The sequence below is a fragment of the Carassius carassius genome, chromosome 5 (genome assembly GCF_963082965.1).
Source record: "Carassius carassius chromosome 5, fCarCar2.1, whole genome shotgun sequence".
In the NCBI taxonomy this organism is placed as follows: domain Eukaryota; kingdom Metazoa; phylum Chordata; class Actinopteri; order Cypriniformes; family Cyprinidae; genus Carassius; species Carassius carassius.
Window position 1 is genome coordinate 6,678,876 of NC_081759.1, and position 21,149 is coordinate 6,700,024.

Genomic DNA, 21,149 nt, shown 5'->3' on the forward strand with positions numbered 1-21,149 from the left:
ATAAGCTTTGTTCGTCTTCAGGAACGCAATTTAAGATATTTTGGATGAAAACCGGGAGGCTTGAAACTGTCCCATACACAGCCAAGTAAGTTACACTGTCAAAGTCCAGTAAAGTATGAAAGACATCGTCTGATGGCAAATGGACAAGTCCATTTGCCATCAGTGGTTCTACCGTAACATTATGAAGTGACGAGAATACTTTTTGTAAGCCAAGAAATAAAAAAGAATGACTTTATTCAACAATTCCTTTGTCAACAGTCTCCTCTGTGTCTCTCCATATCACTATATTCTGCGTATGCTCTTCTTTGTCAGCCAAGCCACAAAGCATATGCAGCATATAGTGATATGGAGAGACACAGAGGAGACTGTTGACAAAGGAAAAGCTGAATAAAGTCAATATATATATATATATATATTTTTTTTTTTTGCACAAAAAGTGTTCCTGTCGCTTCATACAGTATAACCCAGATTGCATATCTGATGGCAGATGGAGTATTTTTATGGACCTTGACACTGTTATTTACTTGGCAGTCAATGGGGCAGTCAGAAGGGTCCCGGTTTTCATCGAAAATATCTTAAATCGTGTTCCGAGGACAAACCAAGCTTTTACGTGTTCAGAACGACATAAGGGTAAGTGATTAATGACAACAATTTTCATTTTGGGATGGAGTATCCCTTTAATTGCAAATTTTCACATTTGGGTGAACTGTCCCTTTAAGCTCCACTGGTCTGCTTTGTCCAGACAGTAATAGAGCAGTGTTAATTGTATCGAGCAAATGCTGCTAACCTTTGAATCTAGTGGATTCTATAATAAGCCTCATATCAGCATCAGGTTAAGATGAGCGATGTGGTGCTGTTGTTTAGTGAATTTGCCCTGTTGTTTCCCATGCCAGATCAAGCTTCTCATTGTCATGTGTTTCCCGTCTACTGCCTTAATTAAACCTGCAGACTCTGATTGTATTCTTTCATATCATGTTTTCTGAGCTTGTCAGCAGTATTTGGTCCGTGTCGTTGACAGTATTCCCAGTGTCGTGCAGCTGCCGCTGTATCTTTCACATTCTTAATCGCAAGTGCATTTTGGTTTGGCTTTAATCATTTAGCTGCTGACAGCACTGTAAAAAGTTCCAGACATTAGGGCTGCTTTTACATTCCTCTTTGTTTCTTTTGAATTGAAGATGCTGTTGTGACTCCACAGACGTATTTATTTAAAGTGTTGAGAAATCTGTAAAAACAAGCAAACAAAAATAGAGACTGTGAATATACTTTTGAAGTGTTGTTAACTGTGGGAATGTATGTGAATGTGCATAAAAGCTCATTTAAGTTTGCACTTTCATGCTCCACGGTGCTTTGACTGATTTGACCGAAACCACTTTTAGTTTCTGAATCAATGTAATTAGTGAGCTTTCCATAATTGGCTCCGAATCACTGAATCGTGCAGTTCAGACATTTACTGAGTTGCTTTAGTTGGTCAATATTTTAGTTACTTGTGGCTGGCTGAACAGCAGAGTGAGGGCTCATTGATGGCAGTTTCATGCAGAACCATTAAAAAGACCTTTTAAAATGTAAATCTGCAGTATTTTGGAAGTACAGCAATTTTATGAAGTTTTGAGCATTTTATTTTTTTATTTTAGCAATTATTATTATTGGAAGGAATTAAAATATTTAAAGTCAATTCACTGCCAATTTGTGGTAAAAGAAAACGAGCAAATGCCTCAAATGGCTTTTTTGTGTTATGCATTATGTATCATTCCAAAATATTATGAAGTTACTTTTATTTTAAGAAGCTAAACATCTATTCATATTAATTAATATGTTTCTGACTGATGCATGATGCTTATAACTAACCCTAATTTCTATTATTACTTTACATTGACCAAGCCATCAGCTCACTGACTGCAGACCAATGAAATATAGGAAGTATGTATTAGATTCATAATAATATTATGTGATGATGAGGTTATGGAACTGTATTAGTAAATAAAAAAATAAATATATATTATTTGTCATGGTTTAACTGAATTTTTTTTGTAGTCCATTTGAGTTAACCATTTTCTCCCTGTATTATGATTTGTCTTCCATGTGCTGTAATAATATGGTGTGAATGAGTTAAAAAGCATTCGAAAAGCCACTGCCCCAATGTACGTAATTGTTTTATATTTATTTTCTGTTCATGAACATGGGAATGAATCACTTGCTTTTAATAAAATGTTGATGAAATTGATATTAATCACTCATCTTCATCAGTAGAGAAATATCAACAGGTATGAGGCACTTTTGGCTCTGTCGCTGAAACTCCCTTAAAACACATTTTAAACACATGAAATCACACGTCACTCTCACTAAACTGTTTAATTTGAATACTATCAGAAGTGGACATAGATGTTGTGTGGTTGGTGAAGGGAACTTTAAAGGGTGTTCAGCCATCTTATAGAAGCGAACATGTTCGGTTAGGAGGGCCCTGTGAGTGGCATAGGGAATAAGGGAACATCAATTCAGTGAGCGGGGAAATTTACCAACTCCATCACTTTAAGTTTGAATAAAGGCAGTAAAAAGGATTTTAGACCAAGTTTCAGCAATAAAAACTAAATATTAAAAGATATTTTTGATGAAAACCGGGAGGCTTGTGACTGTCCCATAGACTGCCAAGTAAAATACACGGTTAAGGTCCAGAAAAGTATGAAAAGTATTGTCAGCATAGTTCATCTGCCATCAGTGGTTCAACCGTAACATTATGAACAATACACTCTTCTGTGTCAGCCACACCACAGGGATAGATTTTGTGTATTTACACTTTGATTTCAAAGAAAACAGCACATCCTTGTGTCACGGCTAACACAGAACAGCGTAATCTGCCTGCATTCAGCTTATATTCTCCAAAATGGTTATGTGGAGAGACAGAGGAGACAAATTGTTGAATAAAGTCTTTATCTTTGTTTTATTCGCATACAGAAAGTATTCTCATCGCATCATAACATTACAGTTGAACCACTGATGGATGATGGACTATTCTGACGATGCTTTCCTTACTGTTCTGGAACTTGACAGTGTGATTTACTTGTCAGTCTATGGGACATTCACAAGACTCCCGGTTTTCATCCAAAATATCTTAAATTGTGTTCTCGAAGACAAATGAAGCTTTAACAGGTTTGGAACGACATGGGGTTAAGTGATTAATGACAAAAAATTTCATTTTGGTGTGGAGTATCCCTTTAACATGCATCATCATCATATGTATGTATTCAAGGAGAAGTTGCTAAAATCAAATGCGGACACATCTTTTGTAAAACAACAAGTACTTTTAAAATCGAATAGCAACAATTAAGAAATTAAGCAAGCAAAAGCAGATTCCACACTGAAAAAGACTGTTAAAACTGTTGTGGTTGCATTTAGATTTGGCCTTACTTAGCTTTAAAGGTGACATATTATGCCCCTTTTTACATTATGTAATATATGTCTCTGGTGTCCCCAGAATGTGTCTGTAAAGTTTCAGCACAAAATACCCCACAGATAATTTATTATATCATTTTGAAAATGCTTATTTTGAATGGAAGCAGAAAAACGCTGTTTTTTGTGCCTGTCTCTTTAAAAGCAAATTAGCTGCTGCTCCCTACCCACTTTTCCAGATATAGAGCTGTTTCATTACAGTTCGGACCTGCTAAAAAACATCTGTTTTAGTTCTGATTATCATGTTTATCGTGCTGAAATAATGTGTTTTAAACCACATTAGTTTAAGCTTCTGAGGGTTTTCTGAGTGCACACATCAAGCACATGGACAGAAAGCGGCTGTCACAGCATGTGAGTACTAAACCAAGTTCTCATTCACACATAAGTTTACGTTAAAAACACACGAGTTACAAAAAGAGTTGGTTGTGTCTGTGAAGGTTTTAGATCGGTGTGGCAGCAGCAATATACAGTAAATCAACCAATAATTCCACTGCTCTCGTCTCCTCTGAGGCTGGGACTCTAAATAGTGTTCTGTGCTCATCTAGGCAGTCAAAGACAGAACAGTCAGCATGTTTTGCTCAAACTTTCACCAAGGCATTAGAATTGGTATACTGTTGTTCCTTGCAAAATCAAAATGATGGCACCGTGGGTGGAATCTTAAGGAAGATTAAGGGGCGGTAATATTATAATGAGATCCCTTTGCCACGTCACCGAGGGAACGAAATCAGACACGATTGTTTTCTCAGATGCTTGCAGAAAAAGGCTTACCTCAAAAAAATTTAAATACTGTCTTATACAGTATTACCCTCATGTTGTTCCAAACCTGTAATACCTTTGTTCATCTTAGGAACACAAATTTTTTTTTTTTTTTTAAGAAATCCAAGAGCTTTCTTACACTTCATAGACAGCAACGGAACTACCATGTTCAAGGCCCAGAAAGGTAGTCATGGTTTGGAACATCCTGAATTTCCCCATTTAACCACCTGTTCAATAAATACCTGCTTTGGTTCACTAATTTCTGTTTTCAGCCTTGTTGATTTGCAGACAGAAAATCAGACTTACAAACAGCATGAACCCAGCAGATTATTTGTCTGACCACCCCGCTGACTTGCTCTTCTTTCTCTCACAGGATAGCCACCATCTAGAAAACTATGAGGAGGAGTTCCACATGCTCTGGTGTCCTGGAGCAATGACACCCTGAAGACGGTCTTCTGGAGTGGGTTGGATGATCCTCTTTTCCAACAGTGACCAGCAAGAACTTCCACCTGTACCCTGAAATGATATTTTGAATATGTGCTGTGGCTGAGTGGCTCTTCCCTCACTGTAGGCAACGCCAGCAACAATAACAGTGCCACAAAGTCACATCATTCCCAGTCCACTCTAGTCCTCTTTGTGTCTGTGGTCTAAACCACATAGACACCATCTGCCTCTGAACTCCATTCAAGTCCTTCCCCTCCCCACTTTAAACCTGCCACTAAGCCAAAGCCAGAGACGGTGTCTGCTGCAGATACCGAGCCCAGAGATCACCTTACCTCACCATAGTCACAAAGCCATAGTCCACCTCAAAACCTGAGCCTACCAAAAGAGTTGGGACATTGACTGCCAAAGTCCATCCATGGAACAAGGTAACTCTGGAGCCAGAACCTGCAGCCCTACTTGTCCCAGTGCCTGAGCCGGTTGTCATGTCTGACCAGGTTTGTGGGCAAACACATATGACCATCCCAGTAGAGATATTATTGGAGCTTGATAATTTGGAGATGGACCCTGAGCACAGGCAATGTAATTACCTCTTACATCCAAGCCATGATTCCTTCCCGGGTTCCATCCAACAACTCTCCTGCATCTTCATTGGTTCCACCCAGTCCTGAATCTCCTACATCTCTGCTGGTTCCATCTAGCTCCAAGTCTCCTTCATCTGAGAGCTGAAAGTCTCCTTCGGTGATGTTATTTCCACCCATCCTTCCTCTTTCTCCCCTCCTCTGCCAATTCAAGCCAGTTCCTTGGCCCTGTCTCCACTGGGTCCCTTCAGCTCCTCAATTGGTGGTCCCACTGAGTGGTTTGGATCTACCATGGGCCCTCCAATCTCCAGCTCTGTCTTGGTGTGATGATCCAATAGCTCCACCTCTGTTCTCATAGCCCCAGACTCCACCTCAGGCCTCTAAACAATCAGCTCTGCCTTGGCTACATGCTCCCTCATCTTCACCATGGACCATCATCCCACTGTCTCTGCAGGGCTCCCTCGTACCTCCAGGCCTTGCCTCAATCCTCCATCCCTTTAGCTAAAGTGGGCTCCATCTTCCCTCTGGCTCCACCTTTGTCTGGGTCCCTTCCTTCACTTTAATCTCTTGAGCTATCATCCACCAGACTATTCATGTCACCCTGGGTGCTCATTTCCTCAGCTTCACCTGGGTCTTCATCTCCCATGGCCCCACCTCTGTCTGTCAGGTCTCTGGCTACATCCAGTTTCTGCCCTTCCATTGATTCCGCTGTAGTACTCTCTTCCTGGCTGTAGTCTGGCTGGTTCTGTGGTGTTTCCTTTCACCAGCTCCTTCACTGCCCTGTTACTCACAGTTTCACTCAACGCCTTCCTCATCAGCCTCAACCAAAGCTCTTTCAACTCTTTAACTGTTTTATTGCCATTGTTTACTTGCCTTTCTCAGTTTAACAACTTGTTCAATAAATACCTGCCTGGGAACACTAATTCACCTCTTCAGCATGTGTTGTGTATAACTTGACACCAGTCACAGCAGTGGGAGTTTATTTCCATTTCTACAATAAGAAAGGCCCATTCAAATCAAGTTTTCTTCACAGACAGTGATTTATTTATTTTTGAACAAATATTGGACCTTTTTGGTGCAAAAATCTGCATTTAGAAACTAACCTTGACAAACTTGAATCTAAAAATCTGAAACTGCGCTTCAGGACCCTTTAAAAAAAATGATAATTTCACACAAACATTGCAATAAACATTCAGTTTAAGGCATTCTAATATGACATACCTATTGAAATTTATAGATATTAAATTAATATTCATAATACACATGGCTATATGCATATATACTCTGAATAACATTTTCTCAAACAGTAAAATATTACTGACAGACTATCCTTGTTTAGTTAAACCTGCCATAAGACTTCGGACAAAAATCATGACTGATGATTACTTAAGACACTTGAGGCTACATGATAATGCATGTGAAAATGGTCAGAATGCTGAACCTTTATCCTGAAATGTGAAGAAGAGAGAAGCAACCAATCATGAGGTCTGATCCATCTGCTACATTCCAGCACTCCCTCCCAGCAGTCCTCTGCCTTCCCAGTGTGCACTGCGTCAGCCGGAGCCTTGCGGTGCTATATAAAGCGGTGTTGGGCAGAGGGAGGGCTGCCGTGCAGCGGGTCACTCAGAAAGACAGGAGCTGGAGACGCTCAGCCTTCCCTGGACCACAGAGAGACACACAGAGATACAGACAGGTCAGTACACTGAAAGAAAGAGCAAAAATACAGAACGGAAATGCCTTATGTTTGTATGTGTGTGCATGAGAGAGAGAGAGTTAAGCTCTTTAAGGTCTTGCTGTTCACAGGCTGATCAGTGTGAAGCTGCTTGAGAATGTATTTTGACAACTGCAATGTCAAACGGACAAACGTGCAGATGCATTGTGTTGTTTTGCAGCCTCTGTGTGTTTTCTCATGAGCTGCTCAATGCAGTGCTGATCTCACGCTCAAGGAATAAACACTGATGGAATCAGGGGCATGTTCTCCATTGTAAACACAACCTCATTTAGGTCAAACAGAGCCGCTCTCATTTCTTAAAGCTACAGCAGCTCCATTACTACGGCAACAGCAGAAATGCGGTTTTACTGTCGCTAAGGAAATGTGAAGCGTTCATGGCTCTGGTTTTGTTGCGAACAGCAGCTGTAGCCGTAGAGGAACATCTTTTTTTAGCGTCTCCTCATGACTGGTTTGGTGGACAGTAGGGTCATGTAACTACAAGATTGGATGGGTTCGAGGTTTCCCTCGTATCAATGTCACCAGAATCTGAGCACACGGTGTTCACAGATGCGTCACATGACCCTGAGTCCCATTAAAACACATGCAGCTAGTTCTAAATTTTGATGGCTGATTTATGAGATCATACGTGACATTTAATCTAGTCTGGAGACACTTGCTGGGATCCCATATTCCTAAAAATAATCTGTTCCTGAACAGGGTACAAAATAGGGCTTGAAAGCACTTAAGTAAAATATTATAATTTACTTTATTTAGATTTTTTATATGTGACTATTGCCATTTTTGCAACCCTTACTTACAACCCAAATTTGTGTCAGTGCAGCTTAAAAATTATATATCTACAATTATATAACCATTTTATATAATTATAACATGTAATTAATAAAACATTTATACATTTACAAAAATTATATAATAAAACAAGATTTATTAGATAATTTGATAATTTCTCTTTTAGTTCACAGATGCAGTGCATTTTTCAAATATGACTGAAGTATATATTTTACAAGAAAATACAATTTTACTCTCTATTTAAACATTTTATGTTTAATTCAATGTGTTACTTGAAATTTCTTTGTAATTGTGAAACTGTGTAATTGTTTACTAGCTATTTCTGAGTGAAAAATGTTTTTATACCAATTTTTTTTTGTGGGGAAAATCATGCAGCAACTGGGTTGCACTACATTGATAATACATTAAATGAGTTCAAAGTGACTATTTGAAAATATTACAGGAATGCACAAAGTGTAATGGCATCATGAAATCTGTGTTCAAACGCACTGCTTACAGAAGATGAAGGTTTAATTTGTGGCTGCGGATGGAAGGCTGTGACCAGCTGTCCTGAGCAATCCAGCTCATATTTACACCAGCTTTTAATAGAAAATATTACAAACAGCTCTGTGCACCTCAGGTTGCATTTATGCCTTCTCGTCTAGGACTCTTGACATGAAACTCTGTAGAGTTACGGTGTCTAGTAACCAAAAAAAAACAAAACAAAAAAACTTTCATAATCAAAGTCCTTCCAAACAAAGTCCTCCCGTTAATATATTTATTTATTTAATTATCCTTTTGAAATTTTACCTAAAAGAAAAACATGACATGATCTTAAAATGTTTTTCATAAAACACATAGTAAAGTAACATCTACCTATTTGTAATGGACCAGACTTGTGGCTTCAGCTTCCATTTACTACAGTCACATACATTTTCTGAAACATAAATATATTATAAATATTTGATGTATAATAATGTTTACCTATTTTAGTATCATTCAAATTCAACTAAATTAAAATGATTCTTTTACATTAAAATGGTTATTTTAGCACAGCAAGTTAAACTAAATTTAAACAAGAAATTTGTTACATAATGTTGCATTGGCTGCTAGCATGTAAAAAAAAAAGAATAAATCTTATAATATATAATTTATTTAAGTTAACATTTATAATGTTTTTATATATTTATAACAACAATGTTGTTCTTGGTTTTAGTTTTAGTTTTAGTTAACTATAATAACCTATAATTATGTGTAATTGTATTTATTTATAATTAAATTGGTATCATTTTATAAAAATAATTATACAGATATTTGTATGCTTTGTGATGTGTTTGAGCTTATTTCTCTATTAATATACGAGTAATTTTGATTCTTGAATGGTAAACTCAGATTATCATAAAGTTTCATCTTTGTATAGTCAAAAGGTCTCATGAAAAGCAGTCCGTTGTAATTTAGTCATATGCTCCAGATTGCTACATTCTTGAAAAACAGATAAAGTTATGCAGATACTGTGCATGTGGACTAACATTTAAATATAAAAGAAATGCTTTATTTCTAAATATCTCTCGAATTTCCCAGTCTATCAAATAATAGGAGATGAGTAAACCAATAATTACACAAGGAGCACGTCATCGGGACAGAAATGGCAGCATTTGCTGAGAATGAGTCACAAACTGTACTGCAGTTTATAAGGCTGAACTGTAAATAATACAAGCATGAACACAAGCCATTAAACCTGCTATGATTCTCAGCTAATGCTTTCCATATAGACACTTCATGTCAGTAGAAATAAGACATGTAGCTGCAGAGAGCGAGAGCTGTTGGACCTGTGTTTGCTTCATGTTCTCTTGAAACTCATAATCAGTTTATCAGCATCATCATATAGTACATTACACGAATGTAGACCATACAACCGCCTGCTTAGTTAGTCTCTCACATGCCAGGGGGGCCTACAAAATAACCATAATAGGCCGGACAGGCAGTGCTGAAGTGTCCGGTGCTGATTCAGGTCTTTGGGTGACATTTACAGTGGCTCAGGGTCACCCACATATAAACCAGCCCACTGGAGAACAGATCAGAGCATTACATAATACTTGCAGTGTGTCAATGGAGTTCACTACACAAACAAAATAGACATGTGCTTCACCTTTTCCAGTTTTGGGAGGAGTGCAATTTTTTATCTTAAACAAACAGATGTACACTTGACCAGGAACCTGTCTGAAACCACTTCCTGAAACACCTTAAGTGATTCGGTTGCAATGCGTTTCAGTCTGTCTTTTACCTGATTGCTTAGTTTTCTGATCAGTAAAGACACATTGAGTGCAAATAGTTCCAAAACTCAGCAGTGTTTGACTATATGGGAAAAATACAAATCAGTCTGTAAGACTTTGAACCCTATAATGTGAATTCTAGAATAGCTTTAATGTGCTTTGTATTCCATAGTTTTTATGCTCGCTTGACCAAGTCAACATAAGACAATGGAGGAAATGGGAGTGGCATCCTTTTGTATTATTCCATAATTTTAAATCTCATAATGTCCTCAACATTTCCATATTTGAAAGGAAACATGACCATGACTTATTATTTCAGCTCAAGTTTCATTTAGGTTCGTTTACTACAGCAATATACATTTTCTTATGCATAAAATTATTAGAATATATGTATCAAAAATATGACAAATATTTGTAATACTAAAAATATAGATAGATTTGTGCCAACTCTGTTGCATTACAAAAAGTTTTGGGGCTAAAAGGCAGGGCAAAAACTCCTAATAATAGATACAGTCACCTTTGTTTGAGTAACCCTTACTATTAAAACACTCTCTATAAAACCTCAGACACAGTTGGTTTAAAGCCATATCAAATACTTCAACAGTGAGCAGAGATCTCTTACAGTCAAGACAATCTGCTCTCAAAGCTTCGTATTCATTAGGAGAACTTTCTATAGCACTGCTCTTTTAAAATAGCATTGCAGATATAGCACAGACCAGCAGGACCAGTCTTTGAGAACACCGCATTTGCATGCGAGGCACTGCGGGTCACATGACCAGCTGTGCAGTCACAAGAAAAAGAGATCTGTTTACACTTGCCTTCCAGAGGCTCCAAGACGGAGTATTTCAGCCTGACTGCAGAACTCCAGAACAGTAAGACAGTCTTTATAAGCTTCTCTCTCTCTTTCTGCTATAGTGTTTAGTCCTTATGCTTCATGAATCCTGTCTGGAGACTCAGTCATTGGGTGGGTGTGTCCGCTGAGTGTCCCTAACCTCTACACTTCAACAGAACAACTGACAGAGCGGTTTCAAACAGTTCATAACGCAGAGAACGTGCTGAGCTGTTAGGCTGCAGTCTACTGTAGGTCTATGCAAGCCATGGTTGTGATTAAGCATCTGAACTATTCGCATAAACACACGTCACAAGTGAAACTAACTCCAATCTGAGAACAAAAAAATACCTCTGCAGCAATAACTGACAGCATAAATGTATATAAATAAATAAGGGTTTGAGAGTTTTGAATTCCAGTTAACTTCATATGGTTTACAGTGACAGGCAGTAATGGCTCTACACGTCTATGAGCAGTGGGTTCCTCTTCTGGTTTTGTGTTGAGGTGTGACACAGCTGTGAGGAATGTCAGGTAGTTTATGCCTTCATAACCATCTCATAGTGCCTCTGAATCTCGTTCTTGATGTAAAGATGGGTAGATTGATGTATCTAATAGTGTCACTGGCTGAAGGGTTTTAATAATTTTCTTCACAACTGCATTTTTTTATGGCAAGAAAAGCTTTCATCTGATGCACAATGATAAAATATTTCATAAGATTGCATGGAAGGTTTGATTAACACATGTGAAAAGTTCCTTCCTTTTGAGATTATTATAGTACAGCACATACTACAACACAGTAACATACTGCAGCTTTCAAAACGTCAAAAAAAAGAGCATTAACTGAAACTGAACTGTAAAAAAGGCGTACAGATAAACATCAACACAACACACTGCTCAGTAGAAGCACTGGTGATAATGTGGTGAAGTGTGTGACAACTTGTGCTGTTCCAGTCTGTGTGGAGCAGCTGAAGAAACCCTGATCATTTCAGTCTGACCTGACTGAAAAATGCTACACTATTCCTGCATCCCAGTTTGGCTACTAAGTATACATACTCTTGAGTATGTAGAGGAGTATTGCAGGAGCAAGATTTGGGACAAACTCCACACTGGCATTGTCTTCAAAAGTGGTGGGGACTAGATTGTTGAGGGATATAGTTGCGCACTCATTCCCTTTACGGGATGCACTGAAAAGGTAGCAACTAGCAAGAAGCTGGCAATATGTAAGGGGAAGTTGAATTGTACACAACATTATCAGACTTCAGTGTCAGTTCTCACTCATTTGTGCAAACTTTACTGTTGCTGCATCCTGGTTTATATTTTAGAGCTGCCGGAAGTCGGGAAGGATTTCGCGGGAAATTGCATAAGCGTGCGTGTCTTGTGTAGCGTGAAAAACAGCCCGGTAAAGGCGAACGTTTGTTTTCAATGGAACGAACATGTACATGATTATTCAAATTGCCAAATCTCACGCGAATCGCTGGATGAAAAAGCAAAGAAACAGTAGCCAAATTTTCTAATCTGTCGATTCTGTCCATCTGTTCTGCATCCTCGCAGAAAAACAGAGCCGAAGCACAACCAAAGCAATGTTCTCCCAACAAAAGCGTGCAGTTTTATTTTTAAAGGGGCTAACGTTATATGTAAGTTTTTGACTCTGCTGAAGCATAAAATTACAATAATATGTTTGCAGATATTTAAGAAACATGCTAAGTTAACATAATTGTTTATCTTAAAAATAATGCTACTGTAAATTATTCTGCTTTGAATACTATAGCTCCAGAAAGCTCCTTGCATTCTGGGGCGGGATGTGTTCCCTTTTTTTGGTTTGTGAAACCCACAGACTGCCAGTTTACCCAGTATTTCGGCACCCCGGGTTGCCAGTTGGCGGAAAACAGTGTATTTCATGCATTCATTGTCAAGTGCGCTGGTTCTTTTTGGTGTCGTCAATCTGGCAACCTGCGTGTGCGTCAAGTCTGAAGAGGAGGGGCCGGGTGATAAAACCCTCTCCAATATTTTGATTTCAGACTGCAATTCCTAGTTCAACCACTCGGCGTCAATCCTATTGTACATACAGCACCTTTGAGGGCCAACTTTATTATAGCTTTAAAGGCACCGCGGCATAAAACAGCTCTTTTATTTGTAAGGATCATATAGATAAGGGGGCAATGGTAGTGAAAAATTAAATGAGTATTAAAGACACTGGCCTTATATTACAAGTTGACCTCATGCATGACAAGTAAACTCAGATTCATAAATTCATATCTGGAGCAAAGTGTATTTGCCTCACTTTTACTAAATGTTCAGTTCAGACAGTAGGAAATTTGACTTCACATAAAGTAGCAGACAATGTAATGAAACACTGACACAGGCAGAAATGTAAATAGATAAAGATGAGTCAGAAATGTACACAGTGTGTGTGTGTGGGTTAGAGAGAGAGAGAGTAATGTATAAACTGTTGCTGGGTCAGTGTGTGACAGTGTTACAGGACTCTGTTGGGAAACACTGATGCTTTGAGCAACATTTCTCCTCAATTAATTTGGAATCTGTTCATCTCGGCCACATCAGAAATGATTGTGAACTTTGTGATCTGTTAACAAGAGTTCATATGAGAATGAATGGGTGACAGACTTCAAATCAACAAGACTTTAAACTCTTTATCTGGACTAATCTTTGTCTTTTATTGCTCCTACAGGATAATCTCTCACATAACAGACAACCATGGCAGGTGAGAATTTTATTCCATCTATATATATATATATAAAAATAAACAGCAAATAAACAGTGACGGTCGAGATGAGACAACTAAACGTCTTCAGCATTCATCTTCAACATTTGATGGTCTCTGATGACCTCATGTGGACACTCGCTGTACTGCAAGAGGATCTTTACTGTATGTACAGTATACAGCGCATTTCTAGACCACAGTGTTAGTTCAGTAACAAGTTTAGGTTAAAAAAAACAAAACAACACAAAACTGTTGTAGGAACGTTCTTTTGACATGTTTGTAAACTGTTGAAACGTCCAATTTTCTTGTCGTGATTATAATGTTTTTTAAAAGTAACAAAAGCGTTTCATACAACGTTCTGCTTTCTTTATTTTCACAAAATATAAATTTTTTTGAACACTGGTTTTTAATATTCTAATAACGTTAAAATGTCCAGTTTTCTCATTGTATTTAGAGCGTTATTTGAATCTGACTAAAACGTTTCTTAAACATTCTGCTAATTTTATTTTCACCCAAAATAAATGTTTTTTAAAATGTTTAAAAAAAAGTTTCAGAATGTTAAAGGCAACAATAGATAGATAGATAGAAAAAAGTTCTAAAAACGTTCCAGCATCATTATAATCATAACATAACATCAGGATGTTTTGATAAAGTTGTTTTAAGAAATGTTTTTCTAAGCATTATGAAAACGTATATAACATATTTAGGATGTTCCATTAACATTACTTTAAGAAAATTTTGTCATGACAAAAAAAAAAATTTAAATAAATATTACCCGCTGTGAAAGAGAAACAAAATAGCCCACAAATACAACTCAGTTTTAAAATAATAAATAAAGTTTTTATAAATGACAATAAATAATTGACAAAAAAAAATAATATTTATATATATATATATATATATATATATACTGTATATATATAGACCTGTTGTTGTTAAAATAAAAATTGGAATATACTGTATAGGTTACAGCCATTGTTCACATGTCATCAGTGGTTCAGGATCAAACATGTTTGATGAAGCTGAACCTGAATGATGTTGACAACAGTTGCCGTGGTGACATCAAGCATTCAGGAGTAACTGAAGGAAAGAGCAGATCAGTGTGAAGCAGAAAGACTGCGATTGGAAATGGGCTTAGTCTGCTTGAGTAAATGATGGGAAAACATCAGATATCAGAATCCAGAGTCAGATAACACTGAAAGATCTCAGAGAGTTCATGAGCAGTGCTTTCATATAATAACACCACCTCTGTTGATTCACCTGTTACATTTGGACTGATTTGAATGTTTCCTTGTGCCACAGATAAAATTAAAGATGCTAAGATCGTCTTTGTGGTGGGTAAGTTGAATTGTCTTTACATATTTCACAGCTCAACAGTGTACTCATCTCCTAACAATCATTCATCAAAATGAGGCATGTTTTTTGTGAATGTAAACTCTGATCATAAGCAGTGTTGGAGGGAAATGTGTTGTGAAACCAGATCAGCCCCTTCCCCCAAAGTTATTTGTGTAAACATCACATATACCCTTAGAAATGCATGTGCCTCTGAGCCGTCTCTCCTCCTCGTGTCAGAGCGAGTAACATAATTAAAAATTATTAAAAGTAACATATGTAAAAACATTTTAATTTGGACTGTGATTAAAGCAACATGTGACTTAGCATTGTTTAACCATTTCAAAAGTCCATTATATTTCATTATGCACTGCTGGTCTATCTAAAATGATCTTAAGTTGACTACTGCTCACAAAAGGTTTGGAATATACAATTTTTTTATGTTTTGAAAGAAGCCTCTATTGCTTTACCAAGACTGCATTTATTTGATCAAAAATACAGTAAACCTTGTGAAATATTATTACAATTTAAAACAGCAGTTTTATGTGTGAATACATGCTAAAATGTAATTTATTGCTGTGATCAAACCTGAGCTTTCAGCATCATTGCTCCAGCCTTGTTATTAACAGTTGTTAATAGTTTAGATCATGCTGCTTGTTGCAATCAAATCAAAGCAATATTAGATTAGGATCTGACCAGTGTTCCTATGTCAGGCGGCCCCGGCTCAGGAAAAGGCACCCAGTGTGAGAAGATCGTGGCAAAGTATGGCTACACTCACCTGTCCTCAGGTGACCTGCTGCGTGCGGAGGTGGCATCCGGCTCAGAGAGGGGCAAACAGCTTCAGGCCATCATGCAGAAAGGGGAACTCGTGCCTCTGGTCAGTCCAGTCACCCTTCGCATGCTGGATAAAGCATTTCTCAGTCACTAAATGAACTCTGCCACATTGAGACGCTGCTCTGCTTTCTGCAGGACACAGTTCTGGACATGATCAAAGACGCCATGATCGCCAAGGCTGATGTCTCAAAGGGCTACCTGATCGACGGATACCCTCGTGAGGTCAAACAGGGAGAGGAGTTTGAGAAGAAGGTACAACAACAACACCACACAACACAAAGCAAAATCTGAAGAAATGGTGTCATTTTTGGCTGAACTGTGAATTTCAGATGTCATATTTTCCCATCTCAGAATATCCAATTGCCAGTTTTATTTACTATCCTAAATAAATTAATATAGTAAAGCACTGACAGTTATTTACCATTATTAACTTAAAGCCAAACCATACAGCACTACATTTACATCACAACACTTATATATTGTTGCTCGTTTGTTGTTTTGACTTCTATTGCCATCATTTGTAAGTTGCTTTGGATAAACTTGTCTGCTAAATTATTAAATATAATGTAAATGTACATTATTTCAGGTTTGGAATTCAACTGCTTCACTCAGTTTCGCAGAGTCTTCAAATAAACCCCACAATATAATAGAATAAAGCAGATTTATTATTTAACAAGTAAAAATACATCACAGCATTCAAACATACATAGCTAAATAAGAGCTTTTTTTCCTTCTTCATCAGGGACACATTAAATTGATCAAAAGTTACAGTAAAGACATTTATAATGTTACAAAAGATTTCTATTTCAAATAAATGCTGTTCTTTTGAAATGTAAATTGTCCTCTGTATCCTGAAAAACTAAATGCATCACCATTTCCACAAAAATAGACTGTTTGCAACTGATAATAATCAGAAATGCTTCTTAAGCAGCAAATCAGCATCATGTGACACCTAAGACTGGAGTAATGTTACTGAAAATTCAGCTTTGATTGCAGCAATAAATTACATTTAAACATATATTCATGTAGAAAACAGATATTTAAAAATTTACTGCATATTTTTTGATCAAGTTATTTCTTTTAAAAATTATTGAGATCATTTGGTAACACTACTTAAAGAATTTGTGTATAATATAAAAGTAGTTTTAATGCATTAATTATGCCTTGTTATGCACTTTATAAATGAATTGTACAATCTCCTTGATAATTATAACCACAGTTAATAAATTATAGCACTTATCAATTCATCGGTACACTATGCATTTTAAATTTGGTTATAATTATTTATGACAAGATGTATTTGCACACCGTGAATAAGTATAATGCATTATACCACTTAATAACCCTCTATAATGCATAGAGGCTTTAAATAAAGTGTAACCAATCATTTTTACAGACCCTGAACTTTTAACTGCTAGTGTATATAAAACAACTACATATTTCAAGTATTCTTATTTAAAAAAAAAAAACATTTACATCCAGTTCAATTCTATAGAACCCATTAAAGAATGCTGAAGATTTCTGGTAAAAAACAAACAAACAAACAAATTATAGTTTTGTTTCACATTTGTGTCCTGTGCAAATGAGTGTAATCAATGAAAACATATGAACATTTCAGTATTAAATCATATGGCACAAATCGAGAATGAGAATGACCTGTGCATACAAGCACACACATGATCTGCTTTCCCAAACTCATAAACTCCATGCAAAGTTGTTCCGACTGAGCATGACGTTTCTCTCTTCCCTCTTTCAGATCGGCGCTCCAGCTCTCCTGTTGTACATCGACGCTAAAGGTGAGACCATGGTGCAGAGGCTGATGAAGCGTGGAGAGACCAGTGGCCGCTCCGATGACAACGAGGAGACCATTAAGAAGCGTCTGGACCTCTATTACAAAGCCACTGAGCCTGTCATCGCTTACTACGAGAAGCGTGGCATCGTTAGGAAGGTGAGCGGAAACACTGACTGAAATATGATTCAAACATTGCTCTTTAACTGACTGATCTCTCTCCTCCTCCAGATTAACTCTGAGCTGCCGGTGGATGAGGTATTTGCTATTGTTGTAAAAGCTATTGATGAGCTGAAGTAAACAGCACTTGACAACAAACTCTTGTTTGGGTTATTCTTTTGCATTTTTTTCTCACATATACTCATCATTGCTGTCTTAATAATGTCTTTATTACACAGAAATTCCATCCTGAGACTAAATCAGATAGCTCCATTGCTTTGTATGTTTGACTAGTAATACCCTAGCAACCACCCAGAATACCTTAGTAACTGCGTTTTTATCAAGCTGCCATTTGTATGATTTTGTTTTTGTCGCATTTTGACTGTACGTCATAATTATGACTTACCAAAGCAAGAGGTTTTTCTTGTCTTTCAGACTGTAGGGTTCCATCAGTAAATTCCTTCTCCAGAATTTTCTCCGTAGGGGAATTAATTTTTAACAATAACTTATAAACTATTAAAGGCAGACCTTGTGTGAGCTCTGAGGGTTTGACTCGATGGTATATGCTTTTGTTGAAGCCATCTACTTGCATTAATTCATTTTTAATAATTGTTTAGTTGAATCTGTAGTGAAAAACTACATTAGCCATGATACTGTGCAGAAAATTTGGCTATAAACTTAAAATATATATATTTTTTATAGATATAATCAACAACTTTAAATTATTTATTTTATATTTCTCCATCGTCTGATAAATGCTTCTTTGCAAACCGTGATTCTCCTCAAAGCTGGTTTGATTCATCACATTGTTTTTTAAAACAATTCCTGTGTGAAAAGCAATTGGAAAAAATACTTCTGGAATGTTGGCAACCATTCTTCTAAATACTGTTGAAGAACTACAGTGCTTGGTGGAAGGATTATATTATATTGTATAATAAATTATTACATTTTGTAATGCTGTGTGTTTATTTTACCTTTCTAACTATATGTAATAGCCATTCTATAAAACCTGTATGACCTGTGAAGCTGTGCTTTACAGTGATTTTAGAGTAGAGCCACTCCACGTCATGCCTAACAATGAAACGTAGCTCTTCTAAAGTAAGTGTACAAAAACACATCTTCATGGGCTCATTTCATTACTATCTCACCTGGCTAGAACACAGTCCTGGAGTGCAGTTCAGGTCTGCTGACCGCTGCAGATAACAAAGATGACGTAGGCCCATACTTCAGGCTTTACTGTGCAGTTGTCACCAGTTCACTCATCTAGACCAACACACTACTGAGTGCGTTGTTCAAGGGCACAACGGTGATAAAAGAAGGAATGATTCTGCATGAGTCCCTGTCCTTCAGATCTGAACCTGTCAAGAGCTGGTTTGTACAGCAGAAACTTTTCACAAAGAAACCATGAGAAATTAAATGACATTTTATAAGTAAAATGTATTTATCTGTATAAAAGGGATAGTTCACCCAAAATTGAAAATTTGATGTTTATCTGCTTACTCGAGGGCATCCAAGATATAGGTGACTTTGTTTCTTCAGTAGAACACAAATTATGATTTTTAGCTTCAGTCATTGCAGTCTCTCAGTCGTACAATGGTACAAATGATAAAATAATCTATGAGAGTGAAAAAAAAACATGCACAGACAAATCCAAATTAAACCCTGCAGCTTGTGACGATACATTGATGTGTAAAGACACAAAACGATCATGCATGAGGCATTCTTCTTCTTCTTGCTTTATGGCGGATTGCAGACTTGAAGTGCATTACCGCCACCTATCTCTCAAGTGGACCATTGACACTCTATCTACAATCTCAATTAGTAGCATCAATGGTCCATTTGAGAGATAGGTGGCAGTAATGCACTTCTAAATTTGCGATCCGCCATAATGCAAGAAGAAGAAGAAGAAGTACGCCTCACGCGCTTGCTGCTGTGAAGTGCGTTTACAAGTGTTCTAATGGGCCGTTCACACCAGACGCGACTTGAGCTAAATTGTGCTATTCGCACGTAGTTGGACGTTTGAACATTTTGAGTTTATTCGCTTCATTTGCGCATGAAATTCACTTCACAACAGATGCAAATTCGCGTCATGGGAGGGGCTTCTGCCAGTTGAGTCCACACAGCATTTTGACTTTAACTATATTATTATTAACAAAATATTATTGTTATTGTGTCATGAAATGTAGTTTTAAAAGTATTTGAAGCAAGAATGTAGTTGTTTTAAACTTAAATATGCGGTGTTACGAACTCTTATGGCCTAAGGTCAAAAGAGGTAACATTGAGGTCATGATAGTTTTTCGGTGTGATTGGGGTGACAAGAGACAACACGTAACGAACTAATGGTGAAAGAAAAATGATTTATTATACATTAAATGAAAATAAGTATACAAAAATGTGTAATAGTAATAATGGTGAATATAAGAAAGGCGAAATAATTAGTATTTACAACTCAAAAAGATCTCAGAAAAATAAATAACCCAAGAGAAAAAGGGGACAATTAGTGAAGCCAAAGAAATGAAAAGAACAAAACAAAACTCATTCTAACTTGTAAGTAAACCTCTTACCTGACTAATAAAATAAAGAAAAGAAAAGACGTCAAATCTTCAGCGTCAGAAAATGCCCTAACTTACTTACCCTAGCTAACAAACAAAACATACAGAAGTTGGCATTCACTTTCTTACCTGGGGTGTATATACATCAAGTCACCTAGGTGTTGTTTTATGTAAGTCACGTGACATTTTACCTGTCCACTTTACTCTGGGTCTTTTACTCAATACCATCAAAAAGTCCGAAATCAAACATAAAGTAAAACAAATGTCAAAACGATGTTCAAAACAAGATGGCAACGAAAACAAAAGGGTTACTGAAAGCAAGTGTACAAAGCAACAACAAAAACAGAGTGGCATCAAAACAAGTTGCTCCTCGCGTTCTTTTCAGCGTCCTTTTAACTGCTGGCAGGAACTTGATTGGCTGCAGGTGGGAAACTTGATTGGCTGTGGGAGAGGTGATGTCACGCCAGTGATAGAAACTGACAGGTCTCAAAGCCAATCACCAGGCCAGAGGGGAGTGACCCGAAGAAAAGTCAGAGAGAGAGAGAGAGAGAGATAGAGAGAGAGAAAAAAAACACGGCCACGCACAACCACAGGGACGTAACACTCCCACCCTTAAGAACAAACCTGTTTGTGAAAATAAAACATGCAACAGTTCTATACTCTCGAAAGAGCGTCAGCCAAAACATTATCAACACCCTTTTTGTGTCTAATCTCCAAATTGTAGTTTTGGAGTGCTAGAGCCCAGCGCATCAAACGCTGATTTTGATTATACATTCGAGACAAAAACACAAGAGGGTTATGGTCTGTAAACACTAAGACAGGAAGATTACTAGAACCAAGATAAACCTCAAACTGTTGTAGGGCAAGCAATAGAGCAATTGCTTCTTTTTCAATGGTAGAGTAATTAAGCTGATGCTTATTAAACTTACGAGAATAATAA

General features: G+C 37.2%; 1 protein-coding gene across 2 annotated transcripts; it reads left to right on the forward strand.

Annotated features, from left to right (window-relative positions):
* Positions 1 to 6,794: 6,794 nt before the first annotated feature.
* Positions 6,795 to 17,816, forward strand: LOC132140720 (adenylate kinase isoenzyme 1). Of its 2 annotated transcripts, none has more exons than XM_059549634.1 (7): positions 6,795 to 6,915; positions 13,511 to 13,543; positions 14,846 to 14,881; positions 15,589 to 15,752; positions 15,845 to 15,961; positions 17,466 to 17,657; positions 17,730 to 17,816. In XM_059549634.1, the coding sequence occupies exons 2-7, from the start codon at positions 13,537 to 13,539 to the stop codon at positions 17,796 to 17,798; spliced, it is 585 nt and encodes a 194-aa protein (XP_059405617.1). In that variant the 5' UTR covers positions 6,795 to 6,915; positions 13,511 to 13,536; the 3' UTR covers positions 17,799 to 17,816. The 2 variants fall into 2 exon arrangements, with proteins under 2 accessions (XP_059405617.1, XP_059405618.1); XM_059549635.1 differs by lacking the exon at positions 6,795 to 6,915 and adding an exon at positions 10,815 to 10,867.
* Positions 17,817 to 21,149: the final 3,333 nt, after the last annotated feature.

Coding starts and splice junctions, on each gene's coding strand:
- LOC132140720 (XM_059549634.1), top strand. Junction 15,753..15,844: donor AAGGGGAACTCGTGCCTCTG/GTCAGTCCAGTC, acceptor TGCTTTCTGCAG/GACACAGTTCTGGACATGAT. Junction 15,962..17,465: donor GAGAGGAGTTTGAGAAGAAG/GTACAACAACAA, acceptor TCCCTCTTTCAG/ATCGGCGCTCCAGCTCTCCT.